At 45.4% G+C, this 17,806-nt stretch overlaps 1 protein-coding gene across 1 annotated transcript in view; it reads right to left on the bottom strand.

Moving 5' to 3' along the window:
- LOC311035482 (uncharacterized protein) overlaps nucleotides 1–17,806 on the bottom strand; it is an 87,771-nt gene that overhangs the window by 32,513 nt on the left and 37,452 nt on the right. Inside the window, exons 11-15 of the mRNA XM_084043720.1 lie at nucleotides 14,113–14,143; nucleotides 10,703–10,945; nucleotides 10,065–10,085; nucleotides 6,218–6,265; nucleotides 6,012–6,044 (exon numbers count right to left, since the gene is read on the bottom strand). Coding sequence (XP_083899846.1) covers nucleotides 6,012–6,044; nucleotides 6,218–6,265; nucleotides 10,065–10,085; nucleotides 10,703–10,945; nucleotides 14,113–14,143 — 376 coding nt within the window. The remainder of the gene's footprint in view (nucleotides 1–6,011; nucleotides 6,045–6,217; nucleotides 6,266–10,064; nucleotides 10,086–10,702; nucleotides 10,946–14,112; nucleotides 14,144–17,806) is intronic.

The following is a 17,806-nucleotide window of genomic DNA, read 5'->3' as shown; positions in this document are numbered from 1 at the left end:
AACACAGCCTTCTACGGACGCTAAGCTAACCACGCTAGCTTCCCCCGTTAGCCTCGCTAACAGCTAGCGGCTTAGCCTAGCTTCTTCTAGCTAACTCAGTGGCTCTTAGCTTAGCTTGCCACCTCCTTCTCTCTCGATGGATCGACGAGAGCGTTCTACCGTCGCCGATCGCAGCCACCGGGGAGCCGGGGTGGATCTTTCCATGCGACACTGCGGCATCCGCTCCTGTTTCCAGCCCCTAGAAGACTGGGGTACGCATGATCACTGCGTCATCTGCCTCGGCTTCGCCCATGCAGACACCGCAGCCTACAAGCAACACCCGAGGTGTCTTGATTGTGCTAACCTCCACCCTTCCGAGCTTCGGAGCCGCCTCAACAGGGCCCAGGCGCTCTTTCGACCACCACCCTGTATGAGAAACAGGAGGAGTTAGACGACGATCGCCACTACTTCTCCTCCTAGCAATCAGCGGACCGACCGCCCGCTAGCTCAGTGACCGGAGGGGAGGCCTTCACACGCCGACCCCGACTTCGCCCTTCTGCAACAGCCTAGTGCGCGGGCTCTGGATCCACCGGAGCGGCTTCGACCTCTTTACAGAGAGGGTGGGTTGAGGCCTTCCTTATAGGCTCCCCGCTCCCGCTCTCCTACGAGGGGGGACTACAGGAGCGCTGAGCCTCTTGTGGCTTCCCCACCGGAGGGACGCGGCGACACCACGAGGCTTCGAGCGCCCTCCCGCTACTCTACTTCTTCCGCCGGCGGGGACGAGGATGAAGATTACATCCTCTCTCGTCAGTCTCGCCGCCGCGACTACGATGGTGGGCATGGCTACCAAGTCATCGATGAAGTCGAGGAGGAGGGAGAAATCGTCCGCCATGACGCACGCGCCACCGCGGACCACCACTCCCCACTCCCGGCCCTCGGCCCACCTCAGGCTGGGACCCCTCATACTGCAGCTCTGCCTGCAGCGGTTGAGGAGACGGCTACAGCCCAGGCTGACAGCGCGCCTCCACCTGCTGACCACACAAAGGGTGAGGCGTCGCTGCTGGATCTCTACAAACAAGCCACCGTCAGGTGTGGCCTCAAGTGGCCTGCTGATGAAGCCGAGGAGGCCCCGACTAACTCCTCGGAGTGGCAGGGACTCAACTCGGTGGAGGAGAAGAACGCCGAGAGGAGCAAACTTCCCTTGGCTAAGGGCTTTGGCACAAGCCTCGCCACGTCGTGGGACTCGCCTGTAGCCCCCGACGCTGATCCTAAAAAGCTGTGCTTTAATATCGACTGCACGGGAGCGAGCGAGCTCGGCCTCGCCACCTTCCCACCCATGGCCCGCAGTTTGGCCCAATTCCTCCTGCACAGCCAGTCACAAGGCCAAGAAAGCCCCCTTCTCCATGGCTAAAGAGCTACCCTGCTTCACCAGCGAGAAGAACGTCGCTGGCTCCGTGGCCACCAAGGCGGTCTACAAAGCAACGGCGTCCGGCGCCAGGGCTCTCAACACCGCTGCTCTACTGCAGGGGTCCCTGAAGGTACTCCTGGACGAGGCTGGAGACGCCGCTTCACCTCAGCAGCTAGCTGAGATGCGACGCCTCACACAGGAGGTCATTCTCGTGAACAAGTACTCCGGGCTGGCAGAGTACTCAGCTTGTCCGTCACCCATGAAAGGGCACGGTGGCTCGACCACGTGACTTTCAAGGGTGTAGTCGACAAGAAGAACCTGCGAGCAGCACGACCGGAGGGACGACGACCGCACACGCCCCCCCGCCCAACAAACCCCACCAGAGAGGCCCCAACAGGGGCCGCAACTCCAGGCGGGGTAAATGACGCTTCCACTCCCTGCCAGAAGAGCAGGGATGTTTACTCCCCCGGTTCCCTCTCCCCCAAGGCAGGGGATTTGCACCTGGACCTAGTGGCCACGGGCCTCAGTCCCAGGACGGCGAGGAAGAGGAGGAGATCTTCACAGGAGCCAGTGGAGGCGGCAGAGGTCGCTCCCCGAGCCCCTGGAAGAAGTCTCGACACGCACACACACATGTACAGAATTGCCTGAATGTGCATGCCACTGTGTCCTGTGGCTGTTATTGTTGCTTGAATTTTTTTCCATGACAAAAAATGTTTGTGTATTAAAAAACAACAAAAAATCACAACAAAATACAGCCAAAATGAAAATGAGCCGGCGGCCACGGGGGAGCCCTCTCGAAGGGTCCTTTGTGGTCGCCGGACGAGTTCGAGTTGGAGGGTCACGTGTACGAGTACCTGGTCCTCCCGTTTGGAATGTCTTTGAGTCCCAGAGTGTTCGTGAAATGCACTCAGGCAGCGATAGCTCCTCTGAGGCAGAGGGGAGTACCGCATTGCAAGCTACATAGACGATTGGTTGCTCAGTGCGGACTCATGTCAGGAAGCATGTCATCACACCGACTTAGTGGTGTCGCACTTGACCTCCCTGGGATTCACGCTGAACACCCTACCTTTATAGGTATCACGCTGGACGTGGTCTCTCTCAGGGCCCGTCTATCTCAGGAGAGGATAGATTCCTTCCTGAGATGTCTGGCACTGTTTCGACTGGGACGCAAGGTCCAATACAAGATCTGCATGAGGGCGGCGGGGCTCATTGCTTCGGCCATTTCCCTGGTACGCCTGGACAGGCTATACATGAGGCCTTTTCAAAGATGGATGGGCTCCCTCAGGATTCAGGGTTTTTGCCATGTGACAGTGTCCGCGGCGTGCATGCAGGCCCTCCAACAATGGAAAGTAGCTTCTTTCCTGTCGGATGGCGTCCCGGAAGGGAGGATCATCTCAAGGAAGATGATCGCCACCGATGCCACCCTCAAAGGGTGGGGCGCCACCTTCGAGGGCCGGACGGCCAGGGGTCTGTGGGACCGCAACACAATGACAGCCCACATCAACTACTTGGAGTTGATGGCAGTCTTTTTGGAAGTGACACACTTCGAGCCTCACGTCAATGGATGTCACGTTCTGGTCAGGATGGACGGAATACCACGACCATGGCCTACATCAACAAGCAAGGAGGTCTGAGATCTCCTACTTTAAACAGTCTGGTGCGCAGGTTGATACTGTGGTGCGACGTGCACCTGGACTCAATCAGCGCCTCTCATGTACCTGGACTTCTGAGCAGAGGAGCCGATCTTCTGTCCAGAGGCAAGACTTATTATTCAGATTGGTCTCTTTACCCCGGGCTCGCGGACCAGATCTGGGTCAGGTTCGGACGGCCCCAGGTAGACCTATTTGCCTCGCAGTAGAACGTGAAATGCTCGCTGTTCTTCTCGATGAGAGGACAGGCTCTGCTGGGCCTGGACGCCCTGGTGCACGAATGGCCGGGGGGCTGCTTTACGCGTTCCCTCCACTGGAACTGATCCACCACACTCTGTAACGGATCAGGCTCCAAGGCCTTGCTGGTGGCTCCGGCAGGGGGCTCTTGGAGGTCGGAGATAGCTCCCCTCCTCTACGAACAACCCTGGCCCCTCCGGCTGCGCAGGGATCTGCTACAGCAGGCGGGGGCGAAATCTTTCAACCCAGACCTGCAGACCTAGAATTGTGGGTCTGGCCCGTGAGAGGGAAAACTTGACTGCGACTGGACTTCAGGCCGCTAGGGCACACTCCACTAGGTCCGCCTACGGGGCAAAGTGGGGCGTGTTCGAGGAGTGGTGTCTGGAACGGTCCCCGGTTGTGGTCCTGTTCCTACAGGACAAATTGGATCTGGGAGACGCTTTCTCCACGATCAAAGTATACCTGGCGGCCATCTCAGTAAGCCATGTAGGCTTCAATGGGAAAACCGCGGGAAAACAGCCCCTTGTGTGCCAGTTCATGAAGGGCGCGCTGCGTGAACATCCTGTCTCAAGGTCCTTGTTCCCCTGCGTGGGACTTGGTCCTGGTGCTCGACTCACTCTCTCGTCCTCCTTTTGAACCGTTGGAGACGGTGGAACCAAAGTTGTCTTCAAACCCAAAAAGTTGTCTTCAAACCCAACCCGGCGTTTGTACCCAAAAACCACCTAGCGGTGGTTACACCGACTAAGCTGGTGGCTTTTCACCCGCCTCCGTTTGCCTTGAGGAGGATCGGAGGCTGCACTGTCTCTGTCCAGTGAGGGCCCTGCGGCTGTATGTCCGGAGGACTGCGGCCCAAAACCGACCCAGCCAGCTGTTTGTTTCTTTGGGGCCCGGGTCTCGGGGAAAGGCCCGGTGGATTGTGGATGCTATTCACTTGGCCTACACCAGTAGAGGAGCGCCAGTGCCCGAAGGCCTAAGAGCGCACTGTACTAGGGGTGTGTCGACGTCCTGGGCCCTCTGCAGAGGTGTGTCTATTCAGGACGTCTGCACGGCAGTGAGTTGGTCGTCTCCCTCGACTTTCGCAGCCTTTTATAGCCTGGACGTGGCGGCGTCTTCCATGGCGCACGCAGTCCTGGGTGTGGCTTCCACCTGAGGGTGGGCATGTGCATGGAACGGACTTAGGGTCTGTTCATGCCCCTGTGCCTTAGTGTAAAATAGGACGACGTCTGGGCCTTAGACCAATAAGGCGGACTTCAGTCTGTCAGGGCCCTCCACTAATATGGACAGGCTGTGTCTGTCCTTTAGTTCATAAGGCAGACCAATGGTCTGTCAGGGCCCCACTTTATTTGTGATCCTTGTCTCAGACCCGGGGGGTTTGATGGCGCCTGGGTGCCGAGGGCCACGCCCCAGGAGGGGCGGGGCCTTGGCGCCTGGGGCTGGGACTGGGGCTGGGGCAGGTTTGTGTGTATCGAATTTGAAGATACTTTCCGGGGGTTTATATCTCCCATATGTGAATGATGAGAGAGCAATGAAACAAAACTATGGGTAACTTGCGTAACCCCGGTTTTGTAAATTGCGAACGAGTCATTCACAAAGACACCCTTCTTTCGCTTGGCAGAAGGACGCTGGTGTGTAAGAGGAAGTACGTCCGCTTCCGGGGTCCTTTTATACTTTTATACCCTTTGAGGGAGGGACTTCCAGAAAGCGACTGACGGCCCACCGGACCAATAGGGATTGTTCCGAGGGAGTAAATGTGAAGCTTCAGTATCATCTCCAGAGGGCGCTGTTTCCCATATGTGAATGAGTTGTTCGCAATTTACAAAACCTGGGTTACGCAAGTAACCCATAGTTATCTGGGTGCAGCACACGGATACCGGGTGTGTTTACCAACGGCCGGATGAGCGATAATAATGGATCAAAAATGTTTATGGCGAGTTGAAAGGTAAGAAAAGCCAGCATTTTTGGCTAGAGATGGTATATTCACACGCTACACATGCTACAAGAGTAGGGGCCGATCACGGTTGGATTTTTTTTCAGTGAGCGACGCACACTGATACCGAGTTCAGACAAGCGATCATAATGGATATACATTTTCTGTGACCAGTTGAAAAAGTATAAAAAACTAAAATCTATGGCACTGGGCAAAGACAGCCAGAAATAAGTCTGGCACTGAATGAGTTAATGTTTGACTAAAATCATGTGTATTAATTTGCACTTGCAATTGTGTGTATTTATCACAAATGTGACATCCGGGTGACGTAATGCTCTGATCGACGCTACAACATTTCAGTCCACTATGAGGCCTTAAAATTGAATATACAGTATAGGGCTGCACCCGACACAGGATATATCTGGTCGAATCAGAATCGGGATTTCTATGTGTTTTATGTATAAAAAAAGGTCTTTATGACCAAATAGGAGGCTACAATTGCAATAGTTTCAGTGCATATTTTGAGCATGTTACATAGTTAAGTGCAATAGAGCCATATGAATATTTGATTATATTGAGGATTTAAAAGCAATAAATCCGGTAAGAGACGGCAGACTGCTTATTTAAATTGAGGACAATCCATCAGACTGCAGACTGTGTGTGTAGGACTACAGTTCTGAGTGTAACACTACTGTATCAAGGAGCTATGTTGTGCACATCCAGTACTAGCTGGTGCAAGACAAAATAACAGAAAAAAGAGAAAAGGAGTAGGCCTACTTGATTACATGCAGTGGAACTCTGCTATACTTACCTAATTCCTGAGCACCATGCAGATCTATAGCCACTATATGGGGAAAAGGTTTCAGTTATGTTACACATAATGTTAACTATATATACTGTATACTATATCTACATTTCCTGCATACACAAATGCACACATAAACACAGACACAGACACACACACACCACTGATTATAAAATGTGAATATAATTTCATCTATAAAACAGATGAGTCACCTGAAGACCCCACAGTCTGGTCGGATGGATTCAACAATCGATCCGTCTCTGAAACATAAGGCAGAAGAACACTTAATGTTTGACTAAAATCATGTGTATTGGTTTGCACTTGTATTGTGTGCAGGCCCAGCTGGTATGAATGGGCTAGTGGGGCTAAGCCTCCCTATCTTATGGACTAAACATTACATTACATTACAGTCATTTAGCAGACGCTTTTATCCAAAGCGACTTACAATAAGTGCATTCAACATAGGTAGGGAACGAAACTAATAATCGCCAGAAGTCTTAAGTGCATTCTCTTCTAAATATACCTAGCGCTAAAGTAAAAGTGCAATATATCAGCTACCTACTTTCATAAACAGATGAGACAAAATAGGAAAATCAAATGAGCAAGAGCTAAAACAAATAAGTGTATTGAATAAACAAGATCCAATAAGACAAGAGCTCGTACAACTAATTGACAACAAGTAGGCCAGGCAAAGAGGAAGGGTAGTGTTTCCTGAAGAGGTGGATTTTCAGCCTGCGGCGAAAGATGGGCAGTGACTCTGCTGTCATGACATCAGTGGGGAGTTCATTCCACCACTGTGGGGCTAACACAGAAAAAAGCTTTGACCGTGTAGACTAAAGATGATAAATTATTATTATTATTATTATATATTATTATTATTATTAAAATGTTTTCGAAGAGATTATGTTATATGCTGGTGGAACCTAGAGCAGCAACAGCATCAAATACTTACAAGAAAAACACAAAATATGTAAAAATGGGCTGATTTATTTTATCCCAATCAGCTTCCATTGGCTTTCATTGAGTTGAGTGATTGACAGCTGACATGACACGCCTGCTTGATTTACTCACCATTGGGGCTCATATGTTTTAGCCCTCAGGCCCAGCCCTCATTGGCTTTTGACCAATGACAGGTGCTACCTGCGTTTCTGTGCTTTGTTCTGGGAAGGTGGAGGAGGATTAACAATGGCGGGCGCAGTGTTGTGCTAGTTACTGAAAACCAGTAACTAGTTACCATTACTAGTTACTTCATTTAAAAATAACTCAGTTACTTTACTAGTTACTTACACTTTTTTTTTAAAAAGGGCTCCCATTATTGCCCTTATAGCCTTCATTTCAGTACTGTTATTGCATTGGAGAATAATACAATCTGTTGATCAACTTGACATGCATTTGCATCACTGAACTCTGCTAAGCAATGTGGTCTATACCAGGGGTCGCGCTATAGGATTGTAATCTGCTGGTCCCAATGTCCGGAATGATTCAAATTTATCAGACATTTGATAAAAAATACCAGTCATAATTATGTTTAAGCATTAATTACAAGCAGGTGCGTAAATACAGCCTAACACTACAGCATTATATTTTGGATTGAGCTATTTGAACATGAACCATGATGAACGAGTAATATACACATTTTATATACAGTAGCAGGGTCATCTTGCACAAATACATAAATTACCTACACTACCATTTGCGCCTGGCAATCTCTGCTTCTCACCCATTGACTTGCATGTTAAATGATGGCTTTTCCCCTTAAAAATAATCGATCATTTCAGGAGCAAGAGCTTCAAAATCTCTTCTAAATCTAGTCAACAAGGCCTGCAGTAGGCTATGCACTGGAAAATGTGCATGGCATTATTTCAATAAACTAAAAACATGGGGGGAAAAAAGAGGGAGTAATTGCCATGGATACACAACGGTCGACTGTCACGACCGTCATGGATGAACTTCAACCTGGTGTTTGCACTTTCTCCATTTATGGCCCGTACATCTACATAAACGTTCATATTTCAAATATGAAGTGCTTATCCCATGGCCACGGATGTTACATGTATATACGGGCTCTCAGAAGTACCTGTATCATCCGTATTGTTCAATAAAAAGCATTTTAATCTGATCGGTGGCCATTTTCTCCATATGCTTTCAACTGAGTGACCCTATCGGTTGGTAGGTGTATTGCACTCCAATACATTATGAGAAAATGGTTAATATACGTTAAAGTATATATAAATTAATATACTTTAACGTGCAGAATCCGAAACAGGCAGCGCTGTGATTCTGAATTTTGTTACGATTGTGGTGATTAGTAGCCTATTATTGACACCACCTGGGCGAGTGAGTCGTGTAACTTTCCCGACGTTAAGCTGTGTGTGTTCAACATCCATGAAGCCTTGCAGTTTAAGTGCAGATTTCAGCTTGGGAAAAGCAGCCTCCAACGGGTTTGGGTACATGGTTCATAGTCACCATTGCGTTATCGTGGTATTCCTAGTCCCAGAAACACACCCACGCTGTTAAGAGAGAGAGAAAGAAATAGCGAGCGAGAGAGAGAGAGAGCTAGAGCTTGCAAAGCCGCTCACAGCGTGTCTCCGCATGTGACACAGTGTTGTCACCCTTTTCACCTCGGGGCTGTTTGCATGCCTGATTATAATGATTGAAAAAAAATCGCGATATATCACGGGACGATATATCGGCACACCCCTAACAAAAAAGGAAGCAAATTAGACCCAGGTAACTACCGCCCTATTTCTATTCTTAGTTACATCTCGAAAGTTATGGAAATAATAGTTTATGAACAGGTTGAAAAGTATCTTGCTGAAAAAAAACTAATGTAATTCTAATCTGGCTTCAGAACATTCCACTCCACTGACACATGCCTTCTCTATTTGAACGACCACATCAAATAAGAGGTGGACTTGGGCAAATACTGTGCGGCATGGTCATGCTGGACCTCCAAGGTTACTTACTTACTATGCATACACCTCATGGTAGGTCTTAAAAAAAAGGCTCCAGACATCCCAAAACAAACTGGTAAGGCTACTTCTTGGCCTCACATCTACAACTCCTTTAACCCCTGCTCACTTTGCTAGACTTGGATGGCTCACGGTAGAGGACAGAGTACAGCAACTTGCAATGGGCCTGGTCTACAAGATGCACTACACCACAAAGACACCCATGTACCTGTCAAACTACTTCAAAAACATCAATCAAGTCCACAATCACAACACCAGAGGAAGCTCCACTAATCACGTCCAACCCAGATTTGTCTCTAACAAGGGGTTAAATTTGTTCTCCTGCTATGCCACAAAAATGTGGAATGCCCAAGTCGTGAAGGAGTGTAAAACCCTACTCTCCTTCAAAACCGCTCTAAAAGAGCACTTACAGGTGGCTGCAATTCGAAACTGGCCCCTCTAAAAGTCAAAGCCTAGCCCTCCCCCTTGAACTGTTTGCTGTACATATTTTTGTTTTTGTTTTCAAACTGTTTATACAATGTTTTGCATAGTAGTGAATATTTGTCTGTCATCAAATGTTTCTATGAATTGAGTACAAAGGACCCCAATGGAAACAAGCCATAGGCTTTCTTGGGTTTAAAAATCCTCTTAGCAGACCTTATTTTGAACTGTACTGCTAATGAAGTATCCGAAAGTAACCGAGTACTCTAACTGCAAAACTAACGCGTTACTCCATTACCCAATAAAGTATTCCGTTACAGTAACGTTGTTACTTGTAACCCTGTTATCCCCAACACTGGTTACAAATAATGTTAACTATCATATATTGTTGCCGTCGGGCAGAAAACTCAAATCTATATATAACTCAAATCTCCATATTTCCCCATGTCATCATAAAGGAGTGTTGCACAAAAGTATTGAAACTAGCTGATCTGCAAGTTCACAACGTCTCGTACTGCGTGATATTTTAAATATTTTTGTTTAAATCAAGACCAAAAAGGAACAGTTTTGGACCCGACAGCAGTGATATACAATATCTACATTTTCTGCATAAATGAATGTTTGATCAAAATAGTCAGTATATTGCAGTATAGTCAGTATATCTCACTGTGGTTGGCCTCTTCTTCATCTGAAACAATGACATTTTGGATAATGTTATCATGCATAAGTTACATGCAAGCATACATTAGGGTGACCATATTCTGAATCCCCAAAAAGAGGAAACTTGGAGATACTAAAAAATAAACTACTTTATATATTTTTAATTGTGCTTTATAAAGAGCAAAGATAAAAAAAAGAGGTAGCCTTGGCATTTTGAAGGCTCAGTGCATCTTTTGATCTGAGTGAAGGAGCAAGGAGTCACAGCACAAAGTGGTAGCCAGTGCACCACCTTCTACAACGGATGTAAGATCTACCTGGGGTGCACACGCAAGACCAGCAGCAAGCAGAAATAATTCACTAAAGCAGCTTAGACTTTTTAATTGCCTTTTTATTAACAAGGTGCAAAAATAAAGTAGGAAAGCAACACCGTCCGTCACGCAACAGAGCTTAGTGCTGTGACTGCTGTCTTTATTGTGGAAGTCAAAATGAGCCCACACTTCAGCTCTGTCTGAACACATTGAGGAGGGGGCAGCCAGGACGTTATGACGATGTCTCGTCCTAAGTCGTCCTTGGCAGTGAGAGAGGTTAAGGTTGTGTAACATTAACATGAAGGAGTAAGGCATGTAGTAGTATGTGTGATCTTACCAGGCATCTTCAACAGGTGGGGTTGGTGATCTTTAAGAGCATTGTAAAATGCTGCTCTGACTTTTGTTCCCCCTGGTTGTAGTATTTCTCTATACAGAATCCACATTTGGTCCATGCTTGTCTCCTCCTCTTGAATCTCATCATAGATCTCAGAATGGACCATGGATTCTAGAGTGTCTAGTATAGCCATGACTCTGGAAACATTTGTAATCAAATGTCCCCTGTTCTCCTCCACGAAACATGCTGTTTGGAAGAGAAAAAGAGTTATTGAGATAAATGGATCACAGAAAAAAAAGCTCTCTGCATCTCTACATCCCCACATATATAGTAGTGTAACAACTAGTACATTTATAGTTTTGAAATAAGATATTGAGGATGCACACCATGGATCCCTAATAGAGGGCCCACGGACCAGGTGCGGTGCACCAGAGCAATTTGCGTGACCTTGACATGTTATGAAGTGTACTAGGGATGACAACGAAAATTTGAATTTTCAAATATACGTGACAGTCTCCAAATAAAATTTTAACATTTCATGTGTATGCTAAAAAAAATATTTCTAATTGTTTTAATTGTTAATTTACAGCCAATATATAAGCTAATACTACTGTACAGTAAATGGACTTTGGTTTATTGTTCACACTGTCGGTTGTTTGATATTACAGTAAAACTGTAATGTAGAGGAGGTCTTCTCTGCCTCTCTGTCACAAGAGTGGCGTTAGTACTGCTAGTTTGAGCAAGACCCGGTAAGGACGCGCTGTGATTGGTGGAGTCGGAATTGCCGGTCGCTGACGTCATCAAACGTGCAGACATCGGAGCTACAGTTGTAGCTTTGTATCTGGAAGTTGAACCCAGCGCAACTTGAATTTGTAGCTTTGTCGCTAGAGCTACAGCTACAAACGTCGGATGTATCTTTGTATCTTCATGTCGCTGGTTTCCATCGAAAATGAATGGTAGCATGTATCTTTTAATCTGCCCGTGTGAACGCACCATTATACTCGTCTCTCGGTTTATAGTTACGTACGAATGCAAGCCGATCGACAAGCCTACAACGTGTCACGGATGCAATACGGTGTGAGCTTGTTTGACAGCTGTGTTCATTGCGGGACACCGTTGTACAACGAAGCAACAAGGCACTAGTTGAGCCACGTCGGCAGGAACGCACAGTTATAAAGCAGTTATTTCAAAGGACTGCAATGGCTCACAGACGAGAGAGTGATACACAGTATTTAACAATGAATGAAAACCATGTCAAATGTAAACTGTGAGATGCTAAACATCGAGCCGAGACCGCCCATTATTTCACTGTGAGGACGTGTCGTGTTGAAAACATGCATGCTACTGCTAATCACAAAGATTGGATACGTATCAAACTTTAAAAGTTTATTTATAATATGTGACTGTGGCAGGAGAAAGGGGCTTCAAGTCGCCCGTTGTGAAACAGTAGAAAAGAGCAAAATAAGTTTGATTTTTTTTTTTGTGCTTTTCGTTTTTTTTTTCATATCAACACAGTTTGAATGTTGAAGAAGGTTTGTATTCCAAAAGATAGTCGTTTTAGAATCATTAATTGGTTTAAATTACATTACAAAAACAGCTGTGTTTGTGTGTGTTTCTGTCGGTCTTGTGTGGGCGGAGAGTGATTTTAACGTGCAGGGACAACATTTGCATGAGGGGTTTTGGTTGGTCGTTGGCTTCATTGTTCCCCGGTTACAAGCCTAATCCTCGCCCATCAGTATCCATGCCTGTACTGTGGTGGTGTAAAGTAACTAAGTACATTTACTCAAGTACTGTACTTAAGTACAAATTTATGGTATTTTTTAATTTACTGGAGTAATATCCAGCTGGGAGAATATCCAACCTGAAACCAACTTCACCACGATGGGAAGCGGCCAGTATTGCGTTAGTCTTTTTCGGGACAGAATCTAGTTGTATAAAAATATAACATTGTAGCCAATACAGCAGCTAGGTGAGGGCGGCCCCAGCTAAACAACAGGCTGCTTGACGTTGGTTTGTATGGAAGTATTTCAATGAAGATGTGGACAAAAACAACGTGGAGCAGCGAGGCTAGTTAGCTTAGCCTTGTTAGCTCGTTGTCAAGCGTCATGGCTGAACTTCAACCTGGTGTTTGCATTTCTCCATTTACAACCCGTACATCTACATAAATGTTCATATTTCAAATATAAAGTGCTTATCCCATGGTCACGGATGTTACAATCATGTACGGGTCTGCATAAGTACCTTCCGTATTGTTCAATAAAAAGCATTTTAATCCGATTGGTGGCCATTTTCTTCATATGCTTTTAACTACTCGACCGTATCGGTTGGGAGGTGTATTGCACTCTGATACATTATAACTATATGAAAAAATGGCCGCCGATCGGATTAAAACGCTTTTTATTGAACAATGCTGAAGATACGGGAACTTATACCTGTGCAAACATAATTGTAACATCTGTGGTCATGCGGTCAGCACTTTATTCAAATCTGAACGTTTATGTAGATGTACGGGCTGTAAATGGAGAAAGTGCAAACACCAAGTTGAAGTTTCATAGGGCTAGATATTGCAACCTAGCTGGTTCAAAATGTCGTGCCTCAGACATTGTTGCCAGGTTTGATTATTATAAGCGACTTTGGGCTTGTTTTCCTGTAAAGTCGCTTATAAATATCAGTTGCTGGTTGCTTTTGTTTTGGCTTGTTTCTGAAGTGTAGCTGCTTATTTGGGCTTGCTTTCAAGATTGTCTTTGCTGATAGCTGATTTAATGGGCTCAAGTGGTGAAACTGGTCGTTTCTTTTGGGCTTGTTTTCATAGACCTCGTCGCTTGTTTCTCTCACATAATCTGGCAACACTGCTTCACCAATGCCAGGCATTTTGACCATTTTGACTAATCTTTGAGGACCCCTAGAATATTTTGTGCTATGACTATGAACACACGGAATATCCCAAAAGCTTTTTTAGCTATTGGTAGTTGAATACAGCTTGTTTTCACAAAAAAACTGCTCTTTTTCTTTAGAATCAGAGATATGGGCATTTTAGTGAAATACACACGTTAGAGGCATAAAACTGATTTCAAAGGTGATTTGACATTTATTTTGGGCTCCGTTGTGGTCCCGACCCACAGTTTGAGAACCACGGTGACGTCAGGCCTACAAATTCCAAAGGGTGCCAGATATTTTGCGAGAGAAAAAAGCAACCAGGTCTATGAAAACAAAATTTTATATAGAGACAGTACATACAGTATCTTACTTTGTTAAAGTCAACACAGCAAATCAAACCTATTAGGAAAATAGCCGATCTACAAGCTCAGAGGTTGTGAGCTTGGAACTTTGTGGCCTAAAAAAATGTAGCACCAGCCACATCACTGGTTACCTCGAGCATTGAACTGTACCACCAAGGACATTAAAAAGCTCACCTTTTTCTTCTGGAGTCAAGTTAACAGGATCCTGTAGAACACAGTCATGTTATTTCATTCATATCATATCTGATTGATTGCTTGATTGCTTGATTACTTGATTGCTTGATTGCTTGATTGCTTGATTACTTGATTCAGTGGCGCGGGAAGGGGGGGCTACGGGGGCTGCAGCCCCCCTGGTGATGGGAAGGGATTTAAAAAATTAAATTTAATTAAAAGAATTAAATAACGTAACCCTAACCTAACCCTAACCCTAAAACCGAAATAAAGTAAAGGAAAAAAAGTGCCAAAACCCACCCAAACCCGCACATTTTTCGACCTGAACCCGCAAAAAAATGTGACTGATTGCTTGATTGCTTGATTGCTTGATTACTTGATTCAGTGGCGCGGGAAGGGGGGGGGGGGGGGGGGGTACGGGGGCTGCAGCCCCCCTGGTGATGGGAAGGGATTTAAAAAAATGTTTTTTTATTACATTTAAATTTAATTAAAAGAATTAAATAACGTAACCCTAACCTAACCCTAACCCTAACCCTAAAACCGAAATAAAGTAAAGGAAAAAAAGTGCCAAAACCCACCCAAACCCGCACATTTTTCGACCTGAACCCGCAAATAAATGTGACTGCTTGCTTGATTGCTTGATTGCTTGATTACTTGATTCAGTGGCGCGGGAAGGGGGGGGGGGGGGCTACGGGGGCTGCAGCCCCCCTGGTGATGGGAAGGGATTTAAATTTTTTTTTTTTTATTACATTTAAATTTAATTAAAAGAATTAAATAACGTAACCCTAACCTAACCCTAACCCTAACCCTAAAACCGAAATAAAGTAAAGGAAAAAAAGTGCCAAAACCCACCCAAACCCGCACATTTTTCGACCTGAACCCGCAAAAAAATGTGACTGATTGCTTGATTGCTTGATTGCTTGATTACTTGATTCAGTGGCGCGGGAAGGGGGGGGCTACGGGGGCTGCACCCCCCCTGGTGATGGGAAGGGATTTAAAACAATGCTTTTTTTATTACATTTAAATTTAATTAAAAGAATTAAATAACGTAACCCTAACCCTAACCCTAAAACCGAAATAAAGTAAAGGAAAAAAAGTGCCAAAACCCATCCAAACCCGCACATTTTTCGACCTGAACCCGCAAAAAAACCGCGCACGCGCGGACGGGACGCATGCGCGCGCGTGCATGCGTCAAGCGGATTCCCCTGACGTTCAGCCCCCCTGGCTATTAAGTACTTCCCGCGCGCCTGACTTGATTGATTGATTGAAGACGTTATCAACAAGTTGCGAACAGTACAGTAGGTACAATTATACAAGCAATGCTAAATGATAACACAGCTTGTTTCCATTGTGGTCTTATGAGTGTTACTGAAGAATGTTACATCTTGGATGGTATTGTCTAGACTCTAGTAATGCATTTCAACCTGAAACCACAAACACATTGTCCACCTACATGTATACTGCTAAAATAAATGTAGGGAACACTTTGATCCCTTAATTATGTTGAGTTTTTATGAACTGTGTACATACTGCTGACACAAACTGCTATGGACATTACTGTGATTCACCTGTGTGCCAACCACATCTGGCAAGACTGCAGTGAAATACATTCTCCAGTGTTGACAGATGGGAAATGTTAAACTATCACAGGAGGCTTACAATTATTGTTATTTTATACACAGCTAAAAAAGAGAAATCACAGATGTAAATACATAATTTCACAAAAAGTGTATTTGTACTACAGTAACAGCCTTGTTTGTCATATTCAAATATTTCAGCCAATGAGTGCAATGCCACATGCCCTGAGTGGAAGCAGGCATTCAACTGGACCCTACTCAAATGTCATCTGTCTATCTATCCAATCAGTGTGCTTCATTATCAACTCCATATGCTTATTGAGAGAATGGGTACATCCTACATCAGTGAAATTCTATACCATGTTTTCTCTGCCACCTTTCACCCAGGAAGGATTCTCACAGGTGCTAAGATACAGAAGGTAATTGATGTTAAATCAATTACGCTGACAAGGTGAGAGAGGGACAGAGAGGGACAGGAGAGGAGACGCTTCTGTCAGCGTGGACAGGTGATAGAATGAGAGCTTTACACTCAGACAATAATGTGAATATTATATAATATAATATTGGCTTGTCAAGAGATATCGATGTGTTTTGGACAATGGAGATAGTCACATAATTAGACAGTGGGCTTCAGCATTTGTTCTGCCCACTGTTAGTGTGTATTATTGCCACCTAGTGGTGGTTTTGTATATTGGTTTGTTTTGCACCATGTGATGTTTTTTTAACCTTTGAGCTTGCCATAGTTTCTCAGTATGTGTAAGACAGCAGAGGAGACAGCATGCAATGATCCTGTTCTTGTGACAAACCTTGGAAAACATATGACTGTAAGCACATTTGTTGGAAGTTTTGTTTGATCTAAGTCTTCTGTTAGTCTATTTTGTGATGTTTATCCAAATACTATTGAAACTAGATGAAGCTAAATTTGATGTTGTTTTATGTTTGAAGCTGGCTGAAGCCAAATAAGCTAATCAACCTCTGTTGGCTACAGCTGCATTACAGTGGTGATAGCAGATTGACTGTATGTGTTTTGTCATGTTTATTGCAGTTTGTGCATATTATGTTTTGACAATATTAATACAGAATGTATATTTTTCTGTATTTTCTGTATTGCAGTTTTACAACTTCTCCAGTGGCAATAAACAGCCTAAACTACAAACCGTTTGTGCTCGTTGGAAAGACTGTTCGCTATCTGCCAAACTAGCCAGTCAGGCAGAATAGTAAAAAGTCATGTATCACAGCGGGCTTTCCAGCAAAGAGAGGATCAACAGCACTGACTCTGCAGCAACCCTACAAGCCTGTTTCAACATGGAGGCTTCTAAAGCTATAGATGAGACTTTGGTAACCAGGTCAGAATGCTCCGGTTCTACAAGGTCAAGTGGGACCTCTACATCCAGCACTCGTGCTGCCAGAGCAAGGGCCAAAGCAGAGGCCGCACGGGTCCAATTTGCCTATGCCCATAAGAAGGCAAATCTGTTAAAACAGCAAGCAGAAATGGAATATGAACAAGAAAATGCATATTTGGAAGCTGCAAAAAAGAAAGCTGATCAGGTTAAAAAGAAAGCTGAGCTACAAGCAGACTTACAAGTGCTCCAGTCGGAGAAAGCAGCCGCTGTAGCACTAGCTGAAGCTCAGGTTTTGGAGGCATCCGCCCAAGAGGAAAATGGAGAATTTCAACGCCGTCAGCTAGAGACTAACATGGTGTCACTCAACCCTATGCAGCGCACCATAGAGTATGTGAAGCAACACGCAAAGATGAACCATTGTCAACCTTCACTCCCTCACACAGCCAAATCAGAACCTGTTTCTCCATCAAGGTGCCAGCGAGATATGGATGATGATGAAAAAAGAAGTTGCTCTGCAGAGGCTGGTGAATTCAGTAACCTAGAGTTCAAAGACTTACCTTCACAATCCCATACAGAGCCTCAAGCCATTAGAAAGGTATCAACACAACACACTTGTGTTGTAAGCCCCAAACGAGAGTACAGGAGTTTGGGAGAAGATTCACGTGACACGAGACATACAAGTAAGGAATTTCATCCTCTCCAGCCTCATTACTCTACACACTCGTCTCCATATAATCCTCCTGGTACGTCTGACCTAGCCAACCTGCAATATGATGA

This window comes from Gymnoscopelus microlampas (assembly GCF_963454915.1).
Source record: "Gymnoscopelus microlampas genome assembly, chromosome: 19".
NCBI classification, from domain to species: domain Eukaryota; kingdom Metazoa; phylum Chordata; class Actinopteri; order Myctophiformes; family Myctophidae; genus Gymnoscopelus; species Gymnoscopelus microlampas.
Note: the sequence above shows the minus strand (reverse complement) of the source record. Positions and strands in the feature narration are given on the sequence as shown.